Source organism: Podarcis pityusensis, assembly GCF_964106645.2.
Source record: "Podarcis pityusensis genome assembly, chromosome: 2".
In the NCBI taxonomy this organism is placed as follows: domain Eukaryota; kingdom Metazoa; phylum Chordata; class Lepidosauria; order Squamata; family Lacertidae; genus Podarcis; species Podarcis pityusensis.
In genome coordinates this window covers 94819896-94837418 of record NC_138029.1, presented here as the reverse complement: position 1 = coordinate 94837418, position 17523 = coordinate 94819896, and the positions used below count along the sequence as shown (strand labels likewise).

At 41.0% G+C, this 17523-nt stretch overlaps 1 protein-coding gene across 8 annotated transcripts in view; it reads left to right on the top strand.

Annotated features, from left to right (window-relative positions):
- The window catches only part of LOC308471562 (contactin-6-like), a 196329-nt gene that overhangs the window by 139953 nt on the left and 38853 nt on the right, over window positions 1-17523 (top strand). For all 8 annotated transcript variants that reach the window (XR_013982996.1, XM_080995672.1, XM_080995671.1 and 5 more), the window contains 3 exons: window positions 1418-1554; window positions 4565-4694; window positions 4905-5055. Coding sequence is in view for 7 of the 8 variants with exons in the window: in XM_080995672.1 (XP_080851798.1) it covers window positions 1418-1554; window positions 4565-4694; window positions 4905-5055 (418 nt within the window). In the remaining variant the exon portion in view is untranslated. The remainder of the gene's footprint in view (window positions 1-1417; window positions 1555-4564; window positions 4695-4904; window positions 5056-17523) is intronic.

Below are 17523 nucleotides of genomic sequence, written 5' to 3'. Positions count from 1 at the left end.
TAGGCGTAGGATGCAATTTTCATGAATCTCCCCTTTCCTTCTCAGTTATTAGACTATTCCTACCTATCATGCTGTTTAAAAGATTCCCCCAGGCTTATGGGGCAGATTCTGGAGGGCAGGGGGACTGCAGAGTGAAGGGAGATGAGCAAAAATCATACCCCTGCCTCATTCTGCTAACAGAAACCTCTGCTTGATCAAGGAACACATTATATCAGCAGGTGTCACAATGGGATACAACCCAGGGTAGCACACATTACAGCCTTAAAATACATTGAGACTTTTTTTTGTTTTTTTTACCTTGCCGCATTTCATTTTGATTTTACAAATCCTAGTACACACGTCACATATGATGTGTTTCCACTCCATCTGGTGTTGGCACTTTCAGTAATCAAAATGAGTGAGTGAGACAGATTCCCCCTATTCTTGTTTGCGGAGATTAGCCTGCATCTCTCCCCCACCCCCTTCACTGCCTCCTCTTGTTTTAAAATGAATGAGATCCTAACCCACTTACAAGGGGCTGAATTTGAATTTAATGGGGCTGAATTCTAAGAAAACATGAAGGGGATTGTAGTGGGCAGGCTGCAAGTGGTAGCTGGGTGGGAAGTGGGATGCTCCTCCATGATACATCCCAGTGGACTGTGGGTAATTGTGGGTGACGTTGTGTACATGGATTCAAAGACCAGGGTGAAAATGCACTGAAGTCAGAGTGAAGGGTAATGTGTGCATATGTCTTAGCATAGATTTCCTGGTTGCTGCCATTCCGAATGGGGTTTTAGGTTTTATTATGCTGTATAAGGTAAAGGTCCATTAGGTCCAGTCGTGACTGACTCTGGGGTTGCGGCGCTCATCTCGCTCTATAGGCCCGAGGGAGCCGGCGTACAACTTCCGGGTCATGTGACTAAGCCGCTTCTGGCAAACCAGAGCAGCGCACGGAAACACTGTTTACCTTCCCGCTGGAGCGGTACCTATTTATCTATTTGCACTTTGACGTGCTTTCGAACTGCTAGGTTGGCAGGAGCAGGGACCGAGCAACAGGAGCTCACCCCGTCACGGGGATTCGAACCGCCGACCTTCTGATCGGCAAGTCCTAGACTCTGTGGTTTAACCCACAGTGCCACCCGCGTCTTTATTATACATTTAACAGTGGATTATGCTGTATATCCACTGTTAAATGTATATTTCTGTACTAATTCCTCATATAATACATAAATGTCACAGACAAAGAAAGTCAACAACAGAGAAATGACCACCTTCATAACACACAACATTTCTCCTGAAGAAGTAAACAGTAGGCTGTACTGATAAGCTTATTTATTTGAATTTATGTTTTTAATTTGTCTCTTGTTCCAAGGCTTCAGGGTAAAGACACCTACAATAAAGTTACAATAATTTCGTGGTTTTTTCCCATTGATAACAGCACCCCCTGAATGGAATAAAAGCATTGAGAATGCCTCTCTCTCTCTTTATGACACATTGGTTTGGGAATGTGAAGCAACTGGGAAGCCAAGCCCCTCATATAGCTGGTTTAAAAATGGCCAGCCCCTTGCATCAGAGGTAAGATCTGGGGTTCATTTTGCCTTCAGCTCAAAATTTGTAACCAATTCTGCTTTTTGTCAAGCTTTCCTGCTTTTCTTTTGTCGCTTTGAAATTCTAACTCTCTTTTGAATCAATCAGCAACTGGTTCCATTGAGTGATTCCAAATTTTAGCATGACATAAAAAGGTGAACAATATCTCACCATCCACCATTTCCACTCCATGGTTTGAAGGAGAATGCCTAGTAGCACTGCAACAAAATATCTGTGTTGTGCACACCTTTATCAATCCAGAGTACAACGTCCATTCATTTGTCCATTGCTTTTTTATTTGTGGGTGATTATTTATCAGATTGGTTATATGGCTCAAAAGAAAAGCAGCTGAAAAGGATTGGGAAGTAGAGCTTCCATTTGAAATAAAATGCCTATGTTGATGTGTTTCACATTCATATGATTTTGTGGGTCGGTGGGTGGAAAATAGAGAGAGAGAGTAAGATTCACTCTGAGGACAGCAACAGCCTGCAGGTTGAACTAAGTATGCAGAAGATATTTGCAGCAAGCTTTGTGGAAGTAAAAAGTGGAGAAGTAATGGAATGTTGTTAATTAGATTGCTGTGTACCATCCATACAACCTGAGGCTGTGTCCTCATCAAATTTTTAAGCTAAGCAAGGTTGGGATGGGTCAATACTTGAGGGAGAATCCTCTAAGGGAAAACCAGAGTGCTGAAGAATCGGTTTAAAAAAGATCAGTAGGAGTCACCCTTTCTTCAGCTATCCTACTCTCTCTCTCTCTTGATTGGCATCATCTTAAACCATTAAAAAACCCTGCAGTTATGCACATTTGATTCTTAACACATATGCCCAGAACCAGAGCTACACACATCATGATGATCACACAGACATCTTGTGCATTCAGTCCTTTCTATTCATTTCAACAGAAGGGAATGTTAGAAGTCTTTACTCACATCCCTCCACAAATTTGACACGTGGAAGAGACAGAGCCAGCCAACGTTATTATCATATTTCTTTATATCCCACCTTTTTCCCTGAAAGGGACTCAAGTTGGCATCCAGAGAAAAAATAGAAACAGCTTGAAAACATGGGGGAGGGGCAGGACCAATAGTTAGAAAACAAACGTGTGTGAGAGAGAGGAGAGAGAGAGAGAGAGAGAGAGAGAGAGAGAGAGAGACGCTGGCCTTGACCCCAATGCCTGCATATTTGGTGAATACAATCTCCACAAGTAAAGAGACAGGACTGTAACTCAGCGATAGAGCATCTGCTTTGCAAGCAGAAGGTCCCAGGATCAATCCCTACTATCTCTAGGTAGTGTTGTGTGGGACTCCTGCCTGGAATCCTGCAGAACCGCTGCCTATCAGTGTAGACCAGTGCTTCCCAAACTTGGGTCTCCAGCTGTTTTTGGACTACAGTTCCCATCATCCCTGACCACTGGTCTTGCTAGCTAGGGGTGATGGGAGTTGTAGTCCAAAAACAGCTGGAGAACCAAGTTTGGGAAACCCTGGTGTAGACAGTAATGAGCTAGATGGGCCAATGATCTGACTCGATATAAGGAAATTCCCAACATTCCTATATTTGGAGCCTGTGGAATTAGGGTGCTCACTGGCTTGGAGACACTACTTGTGTAGAGTGCAGAGAGATCAGCAGTGTGTGTGTGTGTGTGTGTGTGTGTGTGTGTGTGGCATTGGGGGAATATAACTGTTGCCTCATGCAAATCAATGAATTGAAAATATGCTTCGTCCTTATTTGTGTGTCAAGGTCCCCAAGCCACCCCCTAAATAAATCACGCAGCAAAAGAGGCTGAAAAAATTACGTGCCAAGAATATATAACCTTTGGGCCAACCCTCTAAATGGTAACATCAAAATCTCCCCAACAACCCGACATGGCCCAATCACAGTCATGGCCATCCAAACAGTTCCACCCAGCAACCTAGAGGGGGTGTCTTGTTAGATCCCACCGCAACACGTGCTCTCCATGAAGGAGAACACGCTTTCTCGAATGTGAAACCTGATGTAGCCAAACAGCACCATCCATGCACAAGAGGCAGATATGAGCACCCTTGATTTAGGGTGGGAAAACTATCAGAGCTTGAGCTCAGGGGCTATAGAATTCTGACTGACTGACAAAGAAGAATGAAACAGAAAACCAGGAAGATGGGAGATAGAATGGCGTATTCTAAAAGAAGCATGGCTAATAGTTTGGTTTAAAACTGTAAGAGCCTGCTGGAACAGGCCAATGGCCCATCTAGTCCAGCATCCTCTTCCCTCAGGGGCAGCCCAATGTCTGTGGAAACCTGCAAACATAATTCAAGTACAAGACCCCTATGCCCTCCTGCAGCCTCCAGAAGCTGGTATTCAGAAACATCGGTGCCTCCGACTGGAACACTCCACAGTACCCAATTCGGTTGGAAATACCACTTGCTCATATGTACGTGGGAGCTCTTGTATTCAGATATGTTCAGAGTACACATCCAGACTTTCACACACAAAACTGATTACTGCATCAGCAGCAGTCAAAAGGCTATTGCATTTTTTGGCCAGCAAGTCTTTTAACACGTATAACAAAGCTATCATAACTCAGGCAACATATAGCAGATCCTCAAAGGATCCCCAATACAACCTGCAGCACCCCATGCCAACTCCCTAAAATATATTGAATCATGTCAGGAGTTCACTTGTACAAAGTGTCATCATACTCCCAGCCTTCCTCCTGATATAGAACCCAGGTTAAAAGGAATAATGCCTGTATCTATGACGGAAATACAAGGTGGTGAACTGGAATTGTATTGGCAGCTGATTCAGGTAAATCTAACATGTCAGAGGGCAGTACTACAGGTGTGGCCCCTGGGGATTTGAATTTGGCAATCCTGACATAGAGGCTGTATACACAGACATATGCTCTTTCTTCACTCTAGCAGAGACAACTTCTCTTTCTCCTTAAACTAAATAAAATAAAACATTTTAAACATGGTTTTCATGGTATTAATATTGGCTTCCTTTCTTCCTTCTTTTTCTAGGAAAGATTTCAAATCGAAAATGGAACTCTTACTATAACTATGCTGAACATTTCAGACTCTGGCTTCTATCAGTGCGTTGCAGAAAACCAATACGATTCCATCTATTCCAATGCCGAGTTAAGAGTATTAGGTAAGTTAACTATTCCTTCAAATGGGAAGACTGGAATGATGTAAACAACTAAGTTCTGAGAATGAAAGTCATATCAGTCATGGAGAAGATAAGTCAAGAGGAAAGGCCCATGCATTTCAAAGCTAAAGAATGAAAACTCGTTAGTTCATTTTCTTTGAACTGCTATGCCACATATTTCTACACCCACTTTTCAATTTAACTTATTTCTAGTTTCAGCCCCTGATTTTTCCAAACATCCTGTGAAGAAAACGTCAGTTGTCCAAGTGGGAGGCCAAGTTGCAATTGGATGCAAGCCAGAGGCCTCTCCCAAGGCTGTCATTAGCTGGAAGAAAGGCACTGAAACGCTACGTCAAAGCAAAAGGTAACCCCTTTTTTGTTTATTTCTAAGTGATTAATGCTGGAACACTGTTTATCAAATCTTGGCAGGATCCAAGGAGCTACTGGGGCACCTGGAAGGAGCTTTCACTATTTCATTGATTTTTTTTACTCTTTTTAAAAAAACAAACGGCTGAAATCCATGTCATGTCACAAACCCCTCAAATATCAACAGCAGTGCCATGTGACATAGTGGGCTGCTGTTCATTAATAGAAAAAAAGTCTAAAGATCATTGGGTGTATCCAATGGTTGTTATTTTCTCCTGCAGGAGAAGCCTGGGAAGCAAAATCATTTCAAAAATGGTGAGATGATTGAAGAAATATGCCAAAATAAAATAGAGCTGCTGGATCAGATAAATTAAATGATACAAAATGATAATCTGATTGAAGTTGACTCTAGGTAATCTGGCTGTTGCATGTACAAGAGCTTTCTAACTTTTATGTTTTTATTTATTAATCTATACACTGCTTTTATGCCAAAATGGCATAAATATTTTCTAAGTTGTATGTTTGTCAGTCTTACAGGGAAACATAAGCCTACTATTTTCACCTTTTAATATATTAGGTTAAATAAATCAGGTCATTGTTTCTTCAACCCGAATCCCACTCTTTAACTGGACAATGATAATTTTACCTAATGGTCCATCTTTTGGTATCTGAGGAGAAATGTATCCCCTTTACCTACAGGGGCCAGATATGTGTTGGAAATACAGATTTGGAAAACTTCTGAATTCTGAGTTTGATGGCTACTAAACACAAATAGGAGCCAGGAGCTCCAGCATCATCAGCAGAAAAGTACATCTCCCATGAGGATGTGGAGGAGAAAATTGCATGTGTCACCTCTTTTATTTCTCTCCCATGATACATTGTCAAACAAGACAAACAGTAGAAGCTCTTTAACTAAAGTTAAGTGACTGAACTGGTGTTGTAACTGCTGCATTACACAACACTAACAAATACAGTGGTGCCTCGCAAGACGAAATTAATTGGTTCCGCAAGTTTTTTCTTCTTGCGAGTTTTTCGTCTTGCGAAGCACGGTTTCCCATAGGAATGCATTGAAAATCAATTAATGCGTTCCTAGGGAAACCGCTTGCCAGGCTGGCGGTGCGGAGAAGGGCTTTTCTCCCCACCGCAAGCCTTCAGGACAGGTACGGGAACAGAGGGGAAGGCGCGCAGCGCTTTCCCTCTGTTCCCGGGGCTTGCGTGGGAGGAGGGTTTTTCCTCCCCACCGCCAACATTCAGAACAGCATTCTGAATGTTGGCGGTGGGAAGGAAAACCCTCCTCCCACCCCAAGTCTTCAGGAAAGCCATCCGAAGCTGGGCGGCGGGAGGAGGCGTTTCCCCCCCCGCCCGGCATCGGAGCTTCGTTCCAATGCCGGGCGGGGGGAGGAGGCGTTCCCCCCCACCCGGCATCGGAGCTTCGTTCCGATGCCGGGCGGCGGGAGGAGGCGTTCACCCCCCCGCCCGGCATCGGAGCTTCGTTCCGATGCCGGGCGGGGGGAGGAGGCGTCCCCCCCCCCCCGCCCGGCATCGGAGCTTCGTTCCGATGCCGGGCGGGGGGAGGAGGTCCGAGGACAGTGGGGAAGACGCACTGCGCTTCCCCGCTGTCCCGGAGATTTCCCTATGGGCTGTCGTCTTGCGAAGCAAGCCCATAGGGAAATTCGTTTTGCGAAGCGCCTCCAAAACGGAAAACCCTTTCGTCTAGCGGGTTTTCCGTCTTGCGAGGCGTTCGTCTTGCGGGGTACCACTGTAAAGACTATACACTGATTGCTAACAGATGTCCTATATGGGATATTAAAAGTGGTGCATAATGTTAAGCCAAAATATTTATTATCTGAAAAGTTTCACATGCATTTGAAATGTTCTACCAGTGTATTCAGCAGACAATTCTTCTGTTGTTTGGTTCATTTAGTTTGATGATATGCACTGTTAAGTAGCAAAAAATATTGAATCCGAATTTTGAACCACAGGGGACTTTTGTTCATAACTTCTGTATCACCAAATGACCCCATGTTTTAAATAGTTCAGAAAGTTGTTGGTGGTCTCCTAACCATACCTCAAGCCAGGGCTTTTTTCCAGCCATTGCTCATAGGAGCTCAGGTGGGTACCATTGCCATTCTAACAGAACAAGAGAGAAGTTCATGGCACCTTTTTTTCTAGAAAAACAGCAGTGTTTAAAGCCTATTTTATAGGGGGATTAGTTTTGATGCCTCTCAAGCCTTTCCTCCCCTCTCTTTGAAAACTTCTTGAAGAAGTTCCACATTTGATATTAATGAGGCGTAACTAGGGGCTGGATGCTCTAATTTTGAAGGGAGGTTTTGGTTCTGGTTCTGTAATTAATTTTAATCTGGTGGGAAATGTGCTTGATTGACAGACTTCTCAGAGATGAGTTTTTCTATCTCAAAATAGGTACGAGAGTTTTCAGCAATCCAAGCTGGTGTTGTGCATACTAAGAAATGAGTGTGACTTTAGAGAGACCTTAGGGAGAAACTCTAATCATACAGTTGTGGTAAAACTCATGTGGGAAGGTTCTCATGGCAGTACAGTGTCATGTGCAACTGTTTCCACTGTCGTTGCCTTTCAGTGGGGCTAGGTGGAACCTCAGGTAGAAAATTAAATCCCCCTACGCAGTAAAGTCATGCTCTCTATTATAGAATTGAATATAATAAAGACAAAGGCCATATATGTCTTGGGGAGATGTACAAAAGTCCACAGAGCAGGCTTTAAACAAGAAGTGTTTTCTCATTCCCAGTTGATTAGCCTATTCCAGTGCTTCAGTTTGTCTTATGCTTTCTGTTTAGACAGATAAGAATGGTGTAGAATTGGAGGTGGAATGTAAATTTGGCAATAATTTGAAATATTTTAAATCATTTTGCAATAATAATTTTTAAACTGGTGCTTTAGCAATCTAGGTGAATAACAGTTTTGTTGTTGTAGCTCTGCATTTTGAAGCACCAGATTTAGACAGTGAAGTGGTTCGTACCACGGAGTATACCAAACTATGACTTATCAAGACAACATGAATGTGCAGACTCCTGGACAGTTGCTTGCTGCTGCTTCCCAGCCTTTCTTTACTCTTGCACAATGCTGAGCTAAGCCAACGTTTGGCTTAGCATGTCATCTGAATCTGGGCTGCTGGTTAAGCTCTAACTAACTAACTAAGTTAGCCCCTTGCTAACTAAAAATTCTATCCAAGAACACACCTTAAGATTGTTCTTCGGCTTACAGTGTCATACAAACCAGACCATAGTTATTACAACCTTCTTTAAGTAGTATCTGATACTGGTCATTCAGATCCTAGTTTTCTCTTATGTGAAACATTAAACCGACTTCTGTTCTGAATCTCAGTTGGAATCTTCATCTCATTTTTTTCCTCCTCACCCCCATCACCCAAGTCATCCTCCTACCTAAACATTGTATTACATCCTCATCAACCAGAAAGTTAATGTCCATTTTAATTTTTTTAAAATAGACTTCTGTGGGCTTTGGCTTTTAGAGCCGAGACAATGGAAGACAATCAGGACAACGCAAGCTGTCGAAGACAGTTTCACCATAAAAGCAAAATAAATAAAAATTGATCTCTTCTCTTGATGACGTACTTGTATTACTTAGTGGACCAATGAGATTGATTCCTTAGCTGCTAACTTTAATTAATCACTTCAGCTCTATTTCTGGCTAATGGGTGAAGTGACAGAAATCAAAGGCATAGATTTCCCTTCATGCTTCCAGTCATCACATTTTGCAGTATCTATTGAGATATGAAAATGCATGCAAAATTTCAGGCCACTCAGCAGAATTGCTTGGATATCTTTTTCTTGTTGCTTCTCACTTCAGCTGAAACCACATTAACACTATGTAGAACTAACAGTCAGCATCACTTTTGCTCTATCAGTTCCTTCTCCACTTCTCAAAATGGAGAGTTTAAACATTTCAAGGCTGTGAAAAATTTATTTGAGTAATTCCAACGTTCTTATTGACTTCTTTTGCTTCTGTTAAATTCCAGTTTTGCCCATATTTTTTCTACTTGAAGTGAAATGCAGTAGCATTTTTTTAAATATGATCTACATTAAAATAGCAGACCTGTGTACAAATACTTGTATTAATGTATAGTGCCATGCGAGGTACCCTATCATTACACACATAATTATTTACAGCTGTAGCTATTAGCCTGGTCACATAGTGATTATTCTTGATTAAAGCCAGATCATTTATAGACAAGTTAAAAAGCACAAGTCCTAATACTGTTCCTTAGGGAACTTCACTTCTTACATCCTGTCATTGTAAGAACTGTTAATGTATTGCTACTTACTCACTGTTTCCCAGTCTTTAACAAGTTACTGCTCCCATGAGTGCTAAGCTGACTCTTGAGTCTTTGGTGACACAGATTACTGAAAGCATTTGAAAGTCAAAATGCACAGTGTCTACTAGATCCTCCCTATCCATATGCTTAGTAAGACCCTCAAAGATCTCCAAAGGTTTAGCTAGACATGACTAGCCATTGCAGCAACCATGCTGGTTCTTCTTCAGCAAGACTTGTTCTTGTACATGCTTGGTAATTCTGTCTTTAACAATGGTTTCTACAAATTTTACCCAAACAGATATTGAGCTAAGTGGCCTGTAATTTCTAATATCCCCCCTTTTTATATAAAAATTGTGTTATTTGGATCATTTTCGAGTCCACTGGTATGGAGGCTGATCTTAAGGGAAAGTTCCATATTTTTTGTCTGAATATCAAAATGCGAGAAGGTGGACAAGAACATTAACAGAGAAACTCTGATAGGAGAGGAACAAAACATTTCTTTCTTCAAAGTAACAATAAGAGAGGTGAAGGTCTGCACTTCTCCCTTTCCTATCATTCTTAGTTCTCATTTCTTCCTTTGTTGTAACTTTTCAGCTGAAAGTGACAATTTGCTGGCCTCAATTTATCAAAACTTTTATAGTTTTCCTTTGTTGGATGTGAAAGTGTATGGAACTTTTTTAATGAGTGCCCTTGCACCTTCTCAGAGCTGTGACTTCTGCATGGTCCATTGGCACCTCTGGAAAGTTCAGCACAGATTTTTCTCAAATGAAACATTAGGCTCCACCAGCCAGCAAGTAACAGTAGCAAGCTAAATTATTAAAGAAAATGTTAAATTCTCCCATACATAACTTCTATATATTGTTAAAAAAATAAACCTTTTTTGATAACCACTACAACAACAAAACTAACCTGAATTCTTTCCCTTGTTCTTTACCCACTAAAGGTTTTTGCTGAGTCCACACAGCACAGAATTCTTTTAAATGTAATTATGTGTTAATAAGTTCATGTTCATAGATATGCAGAAAAAGTCTTTATGACACTTAGATTACAGCAACAGTGATTGGGTTACAATCATAGAGAAAGTAGGCAGCCTGGCTGACCAGGAAGGAAAAGCAATCAGAAGACACAGACAATTATTCAAGCGAGTTAAAGATGGTGCAAAAAAAAAAAGGATCTTTGAGGAAAGAAATTAGATAGACCAAGATGCAAAAAAGAAGAAGTAAATATAGACATATAAGCATACATTAATTGTGATACAAGTGCCATATAATCCTATTATTGAAATAATTTAACTGCCCGATACAGGGTGAGTATGGAATGAGATTTAACTTGAGAACTGTGAAACACTTACAAAACAGAAAAAAATGGGTGTGTCCATGTCTAGTACCTACACACAGAGAAAGCAGCTCATAGGACTTAAGAGAGCCATATTCAATATCACTTATCCCAAGCGGGCCAGTGTGCAAGGTGAACAAGACTGCCCACCTCTCAGTCACATGACATCATCATGAAGTCAGTTGAAACATTTCCCTTTACAGACTGCATTGAATTCAAACTGACCTGCAAAGGAAAAATGTGGGGAGTGGAGCCATGTTCCTGGGGCCCTGGCCCAACTGTTGGGCATGTTGCTACATGTCCATGCATTAGAATGACTGGCTGATTTGAAGATGCCTGCACTGCTTGCACATGGGCTTCTTCAACTGCAGATGACCACACAAACAAACCCCACCTCAGATGCCACAAACATGTGGCATCTGAGGTGGGGCCAGGACCATGGATGGGGCCAAGAGTGCAGCCCCACACCCCAGTAATCGCTTGATGCCTCTTTCACATGACGTCATGGTGCTTAAGTAGGATGGCTCTGAGGTGGGAATGGATTGAACTATAGGACGTGGGTGTACAATATGGGCACAGTTCTTTATGTTTCCGTGATGTGCTCATGGCAGTAACTTCTTACATACTACAAGGTTTCTTCACACAAAAAATATGAAATTTATGAGCCAGAAAGGTGGGTTGTTTGTTGTTGTTGTTTACCCCACCCCTTGTTGAGGATACTGTTATAGAAGAGTTAAAGCTCAGTACTGAAGCACATGCTATTTATGTTGGATGTGAAAGGTTCCCTTCTCAGCATCTCCAAGGAGGCTGGGAAAGACCTCTGTCTGGATTCCATGGCTCATAGGCGTAGACAATATGGAGCTAAATATATCAATGTTCTGACTGTTCTGTGTATCTGCTTCCTATATTCCTAAATATAGATTGGGAGTGATTCACTCTAGGCAGAAGGGTCATCAAAATCCCTTTGAATTCTCTTTAAACCTCTTAATTGTTTCATTGAAGACTTGAGTCTTTTACCATGGCTCACAATTAATGGTATTTCAGTTCACCAGCACCAATATTAGACTTAGAAACTAATGATGTTGTGACTATCTGAGATTAGTGGATTTTTTTTTATTTTGTACAATAAAATAGACAGGTAAACTGAGATTTAAAACTAAAAGAAATGTACCTGAGCTCCAGACTCCTAATATTTCACTGCACATTACTAAGTGGGTGGTTTTATTCATCTTTTGAACCTGGCCATCATGATTGGGAACCAAAGAGATTAATTTAGGAGCGCCTAAGAATTTGAGTACAGCCAGTGACTTCTCCCCGCCCCCTTGAACAGTAGTCTCCCATAATAAACCCTTTTAAAAGGCTTCCTGGGTTCAATTTTGAATTGTTATGTGGCATGAGGCTGCTGCTGTTTAAACACAAACCCAAAGCTTCCCTAGTTGTGTGGTTCTATTCCTTAATAGCTGGCTATAGGAAGTCATTGTCTTCAACTTTTAAACTTCAGGATTTATGTTTTGTTGTGTTCTTTTATTTTTTATTTTTAAGGCAACAGCATCTGCTTGGTGTGCTTTCTGTTTCTGTCTTCCTCCCTCTTTCCACGCTTCCCCTCTTCTCTCTCTCACACACACTTTAATCTTCTCAATGAATTGCAAAGGAGATAATCACAAAGGACGACACATTTCATATCTACACAGTGTTTCCCAATGACAAATATTTGTATTTTTAGTTTATACACCCCAAGGTGTGCTTAGAAAAAAAACACACAAATGGAATATAATTGCCTCTTTAATTAGCAGGAATATTTTCTCTCACACTTATTGTTGCTAATAATTTTATTTACTCAAATGTCTTTAATAAGCCTGTTCAACTGGAATTTGGAATTCTGTTTTGATCCAAATTAACCTCAGGTTTAATAGTATATATTTTATTTGCAGTGAAATTGTGGCAACTGATTTCAAAGCTCATTAAAATCTGCTCTGAGATAGGGAGAAGACTCTTTTACACATAGTTAAATGGAGTTTTATTAAACTGTGGTATTATTGCCATACAAATTACACAGAGATAAGTAGAAAGATCATTAACATATTGTTACAGGCCACACCAATATCTGCTGTGCGATGCAAGATTCCAGGGGTCTTGGCATTAACCAGGGTTTCTGTTTCCTTTGGGGGAAACGAGGGGAAATAAGATGGAGACAGGTTATGGCATTTACATCAAGAGGGGCTCATCAGCATCCTAAGCACTATCCCCATGTTTCTCTTTAACAGCCTGCTCCAGCAGGCAAGCATGGCTATTGCCCGTCAGTCCCCACATGGAGTCCTCCCCACTTCTTCCTTCTCCTTCTCAGCAGCACTTGCCAAAAACAGCTCCGCCCTTTACACTTCCAGCATCCCCCTGCCACCTCCGGTCACTGTAGCAACCTCTGTAACTCAAGCACATTGCAAAAGACAGTGTCCCCTGTTGCTTGCATCAGGCATCCTACCACAAAAGCTACTGGCCAGAGGGTCTTGTGTTTTGCTGATGGCTTACTATTATCAAACAAACCAGACCGTTATCAGCCTTTTGTTTCTTGAACCACACAGCCGCCAGAGAGCCATAGTTCGGCTGGCCTCATGAGGAAGCTTGCCAGGATTATTCCCAGCCCCTGCTAAACAATTTAGGGTGAATTTATGAGTTTGCTCAAATTTCAACCCTTCGCTGAATGTAGAATGTCCCCCCCCCTCAACAATATAATGAAAATCATAAGAGTCTAAGATGTATTCTAGTGGCACTATTGACAAATACGTCATTAGGCAGACCTAATTCACTTGACCTAATTCTGCTGTCAGTTCAGAAGCGCACAAATAAATTAATTTAATGATTTTAATATTCCTCTAAAGAAAACTGGAGGGACTGAGTACAATGAAATCTGCCCTTGTATTTGCTTTCTTCTCTTTATTTTTTCCCCATAGTTGGCCTATAGGCTGAAACTATAATTCGGTTAAACTCTCCTTTTCACTCTTTTCTGTAAGAGTAGATGCTTTTGTGTGAATTGTTTGTAGACTTTTCTTTTATGAGATGTACTGAATGGGGTATGAGCAGAAGAATGACTGAGATAAGAGAGGTGAATGAAAGCTGTGTATAGTCTTTGGCCTCTGTTCAGAGAAGTATTCACTGCAGTTTGATTCAGGAAAAAAAGCATACTATTGTATCTGAAGACCAGTTCTTCCATCTAAGGGCAGCTCCACATACTACAAATGGCTTCGAAAAATACCAGTGTATCTTGCAGCAGACAAATTATTTATTTATTTATTTAACTTATTTGTAACATGCCTGCTTAATAAATGTTTATCTACATGGGTAACAATGTGGATATCACAGATGAGCATTCATATATGTATTTGACACCAGAATGTACTAGTCTGAAAAACCAGGTCCCAGAATGTGATGTCTAATCATTCACATGGTTTCTGTAGGAAACACTGGAGCAACATTGGGGTTTCCTATTGCACTCATGTCTGGATGAGCTCTGAGCTGCCCCTGAGCCAAGACTAGGTTGCCTAATGGCAGTGGACTTTTCTTCACTGGAATGTTTTTCTATATAGCAGGGATAGGGATCTTTTGAATATTGTTGAACTACAAATCCCATCATCCCTGACCATGTTGGCTGGGCCTGCGGAGAGCTGCACGGGTTCTTCATTCTTGCTATTAAAGAATTAATTTTGTCCCAGGAGTTCTATAGTTGTTTAAAAAAAAAAATACAGACAACATTAGAACAGAGTAGAAGAAGCATAACACCAGCTAACTTCTTTGTTTAAAATCTATTAGCACATGCTGATTAGTTTCTATTTTTTGAATTTCCCATTAGCCTTACTAAACAGATCTAATGCTTTCATTTTCTGCAGATCAAGGGAATCGGTCATTAACAATATTTTGTTCAGATGAGATGCTTGGCCCATTTTTAATTAAAATGTGAACATATGATCACAGCTTGATTTCTTTCACACTTCCATTTAAATGTGTGTGTGACTCTTCCAAATGAACACAGTTGTTCTTTTTCAGAGGTGTGTTTCCGCATAGTATGAGCAAAGGTCTCTTATGTCAAAGACAGCGAAAGAGTGTGTCTCTTCACACACATACACATATACAGGTGACTGTAGGAAAGGGAAGAGGGAAATGTCATGCTACATTTCTTCCATGTGGTAATGCAATGTCGAAAGAGAAGTGTTTCTACTAATAAAGAAATACATTTATGCACAGTACTGTCAATGATAGTATATTTTTATTTGCAAAATATGAAATATTAAACAGTTTATTGTTTATTTTTTAAAAATGTGTTTAAACATGCATTATCATACTAAGCTCTTGTGGTAAATTCATAATGGAAGTGGGACCTGAACCCAGTTTTCCAAAGTACAGTGGTACCTCGGTTTTTGAACGTAATCCGTTCCAGAAGACCCTTCAAGTTCTGAAACGTTCGAAAACCGAAAACTTACTAGCCGACAGCTAGGCCTCAGGTTCTTGCACTCAGCGGACACTGCGTGGCATGTTTGACTTCCGAGGCGTGTTTGAAAACCAAAGCATTTACGGTACTTCCGGGTTTACAGCGTTCGAAAACCAAAATGTTGGTCAACCTAGCATGATATAGTGTTGCATAGTCCATATTGCATTACTAAACTAGCAGCAATGTCTGAAAGAGTAAAGGTTATTTAATTCAATGGCTCCAATGGCTCCAGTGGAAGAAAGTGCATCCATATAACATAAACAAGAACACAGATTCAAAATTAATATTTGCCCCTAAATGAATTAAACCTCAAATGCAAAAGCCTAAGCCTGTTTCTTTTTAGGTGTTTCATTTGGGGGGGGGGTGTAATGTCCAGTTATAAGGATAGTCATGAAAATATTCTTCTCTACCACATTCTTGCCTTCCAAACATGGTTTGCATATAAACTGTTTGTGACATTAATATTTTTACCTTCCCCTCAGGGAATTCAGAATTGCATACAGCGTTCTTCCCCCTGTTCTTTTTATCTTCACAACGACAGTATGAGATAGGCTTGGTCAAGACATTGTTACAGATCCAAGCTTTAAAAATAAGGTCTATTTGCACAGTTCCCCTATTTGGGTAAGGTTCCCCCCCGCCCCTGCATTTGGACTGTAGCATGGAGGGAGATTTAACCTCATGGACCAAAAACCTCAACCTTTCTCAGCAGCCCCATTGGAGCTGCTATTAAAATAACATACTGTCTGGGTCTAGTTTGGAATTAAGCAAATATCTGCATGAATATAAATGGCAGAAGCAGACAGAACAATAGTGTGCAGAGGTACCTCAGGTTACAGACGCTTCAGGTTACAGGCACTTCAGGTTATAGACTCCGCTAACCCAGAAATAGTACCTCGGGGTAAGAATGTTGCTTCAGGATGAGAACAGAAATCGTGTGGTGGCGGCGGGGCGGCAGCAGGAGGCCCCATTAGCTAAAGTGGTACCTCAGGTTAAGAACAGTTTCAGGTTAAGAACGGACCTCCGGAACGAATTAAGTTCTTAAGCTGGGGTACCACTGTATCAGTATGCAGGGCTCACCAAAAACTCAGTAGGTCTACAAGAACACATTTGGTCAAATACAAAATCGATAGAAAGCCTTTTCCATGCAAGAGCCTGAGTGTTCAATAGTGCTGTATTTTGCATCCACAGAAGAATGTGAATCATCAGCAAGTGTAGCCTACTGCAGAGTTCATGGTGGTTAATTATGGCAGCATGCAACACAGGATTTCCATTCTCGGGTTTACTGTCAATGTTTACATTTTAAAAAGAGAAAGCTCCTTATTCAGGAGTAATTTTAGAACTCCTTCTGACTGCTACCACGGTGTTTTTTTATTTATTAAACATTTATTTCAGGAGCAAATATAATAGATCTACCTCTAATTGGACCAGTTGATTTTAAACATAGCAAGACACTTATCTTCTCAACCTCTCAAAGGGCGCAGGGTAACCTAAAACATGAGTGCCCACTGTATGCCTGAATGCACGAGTCATTATAATCCACTGAGCCATGGCTTTGTAGAAGTGAGCATAGTTAAAAACAAAATCTAAGCTAAAGTTCAGGGAATAAATCAGCATCAGTAATCCATCTCTAAGTGGGACTGACTTCCTAAATTAAGAAAAATTTTCATTAGGGTGACTTTTCAACTCTATTAAATTTGTCAGAATGGTTTGGAATGTCTTGATAATGAAATCTTGCACCTTTGACTTCAACATAGAACTTCCCATGTAGTGTTCCAAAGTGAATTTATGTTAGAAAAGCTGTGGTGAAAATGCCGTTCTGACGTCCTTTTTGTCAGCAACATGTTTGTCTTGTATGGATATATATTTTGCAAAATAAGAACTATTGATATTTTAATTTTTTGTCAAATACTTGTCCCCAGCTAGAGTTGACTGACACCTGATCAAAGTGACAGTGGAATACACCTGGCTATAACCAACCCACCAAGGCTTTCCTTGAAAATGCTCCCCTCCATCCCAGGAAAACATTGGCAGGTCAGATGTGGCCCATACACCTAAATAATGCAACCATAAGGAAAGTTCATGACAACAATACCTAAAGGACTGCCTCTCTCCCATATGAACCAACCTGGACCCTGTGATCATCATCTGAGGCCCTTCTTCTTGTGCCCCCTCCAAAAGAGGTCTGAAAGGTGGCAACACGAAATGAGCCTTTTCTGTAGTGGCTCCCCATTTGTGGATGCTCTCCCCAGGGAGACTCGCCTGGTGCCATCATTATGTACCTATGGGTGCCAAGCAAAAAGTTTCCTCTATAACCAGGCTGTTGGCCTTTAACTATCTGT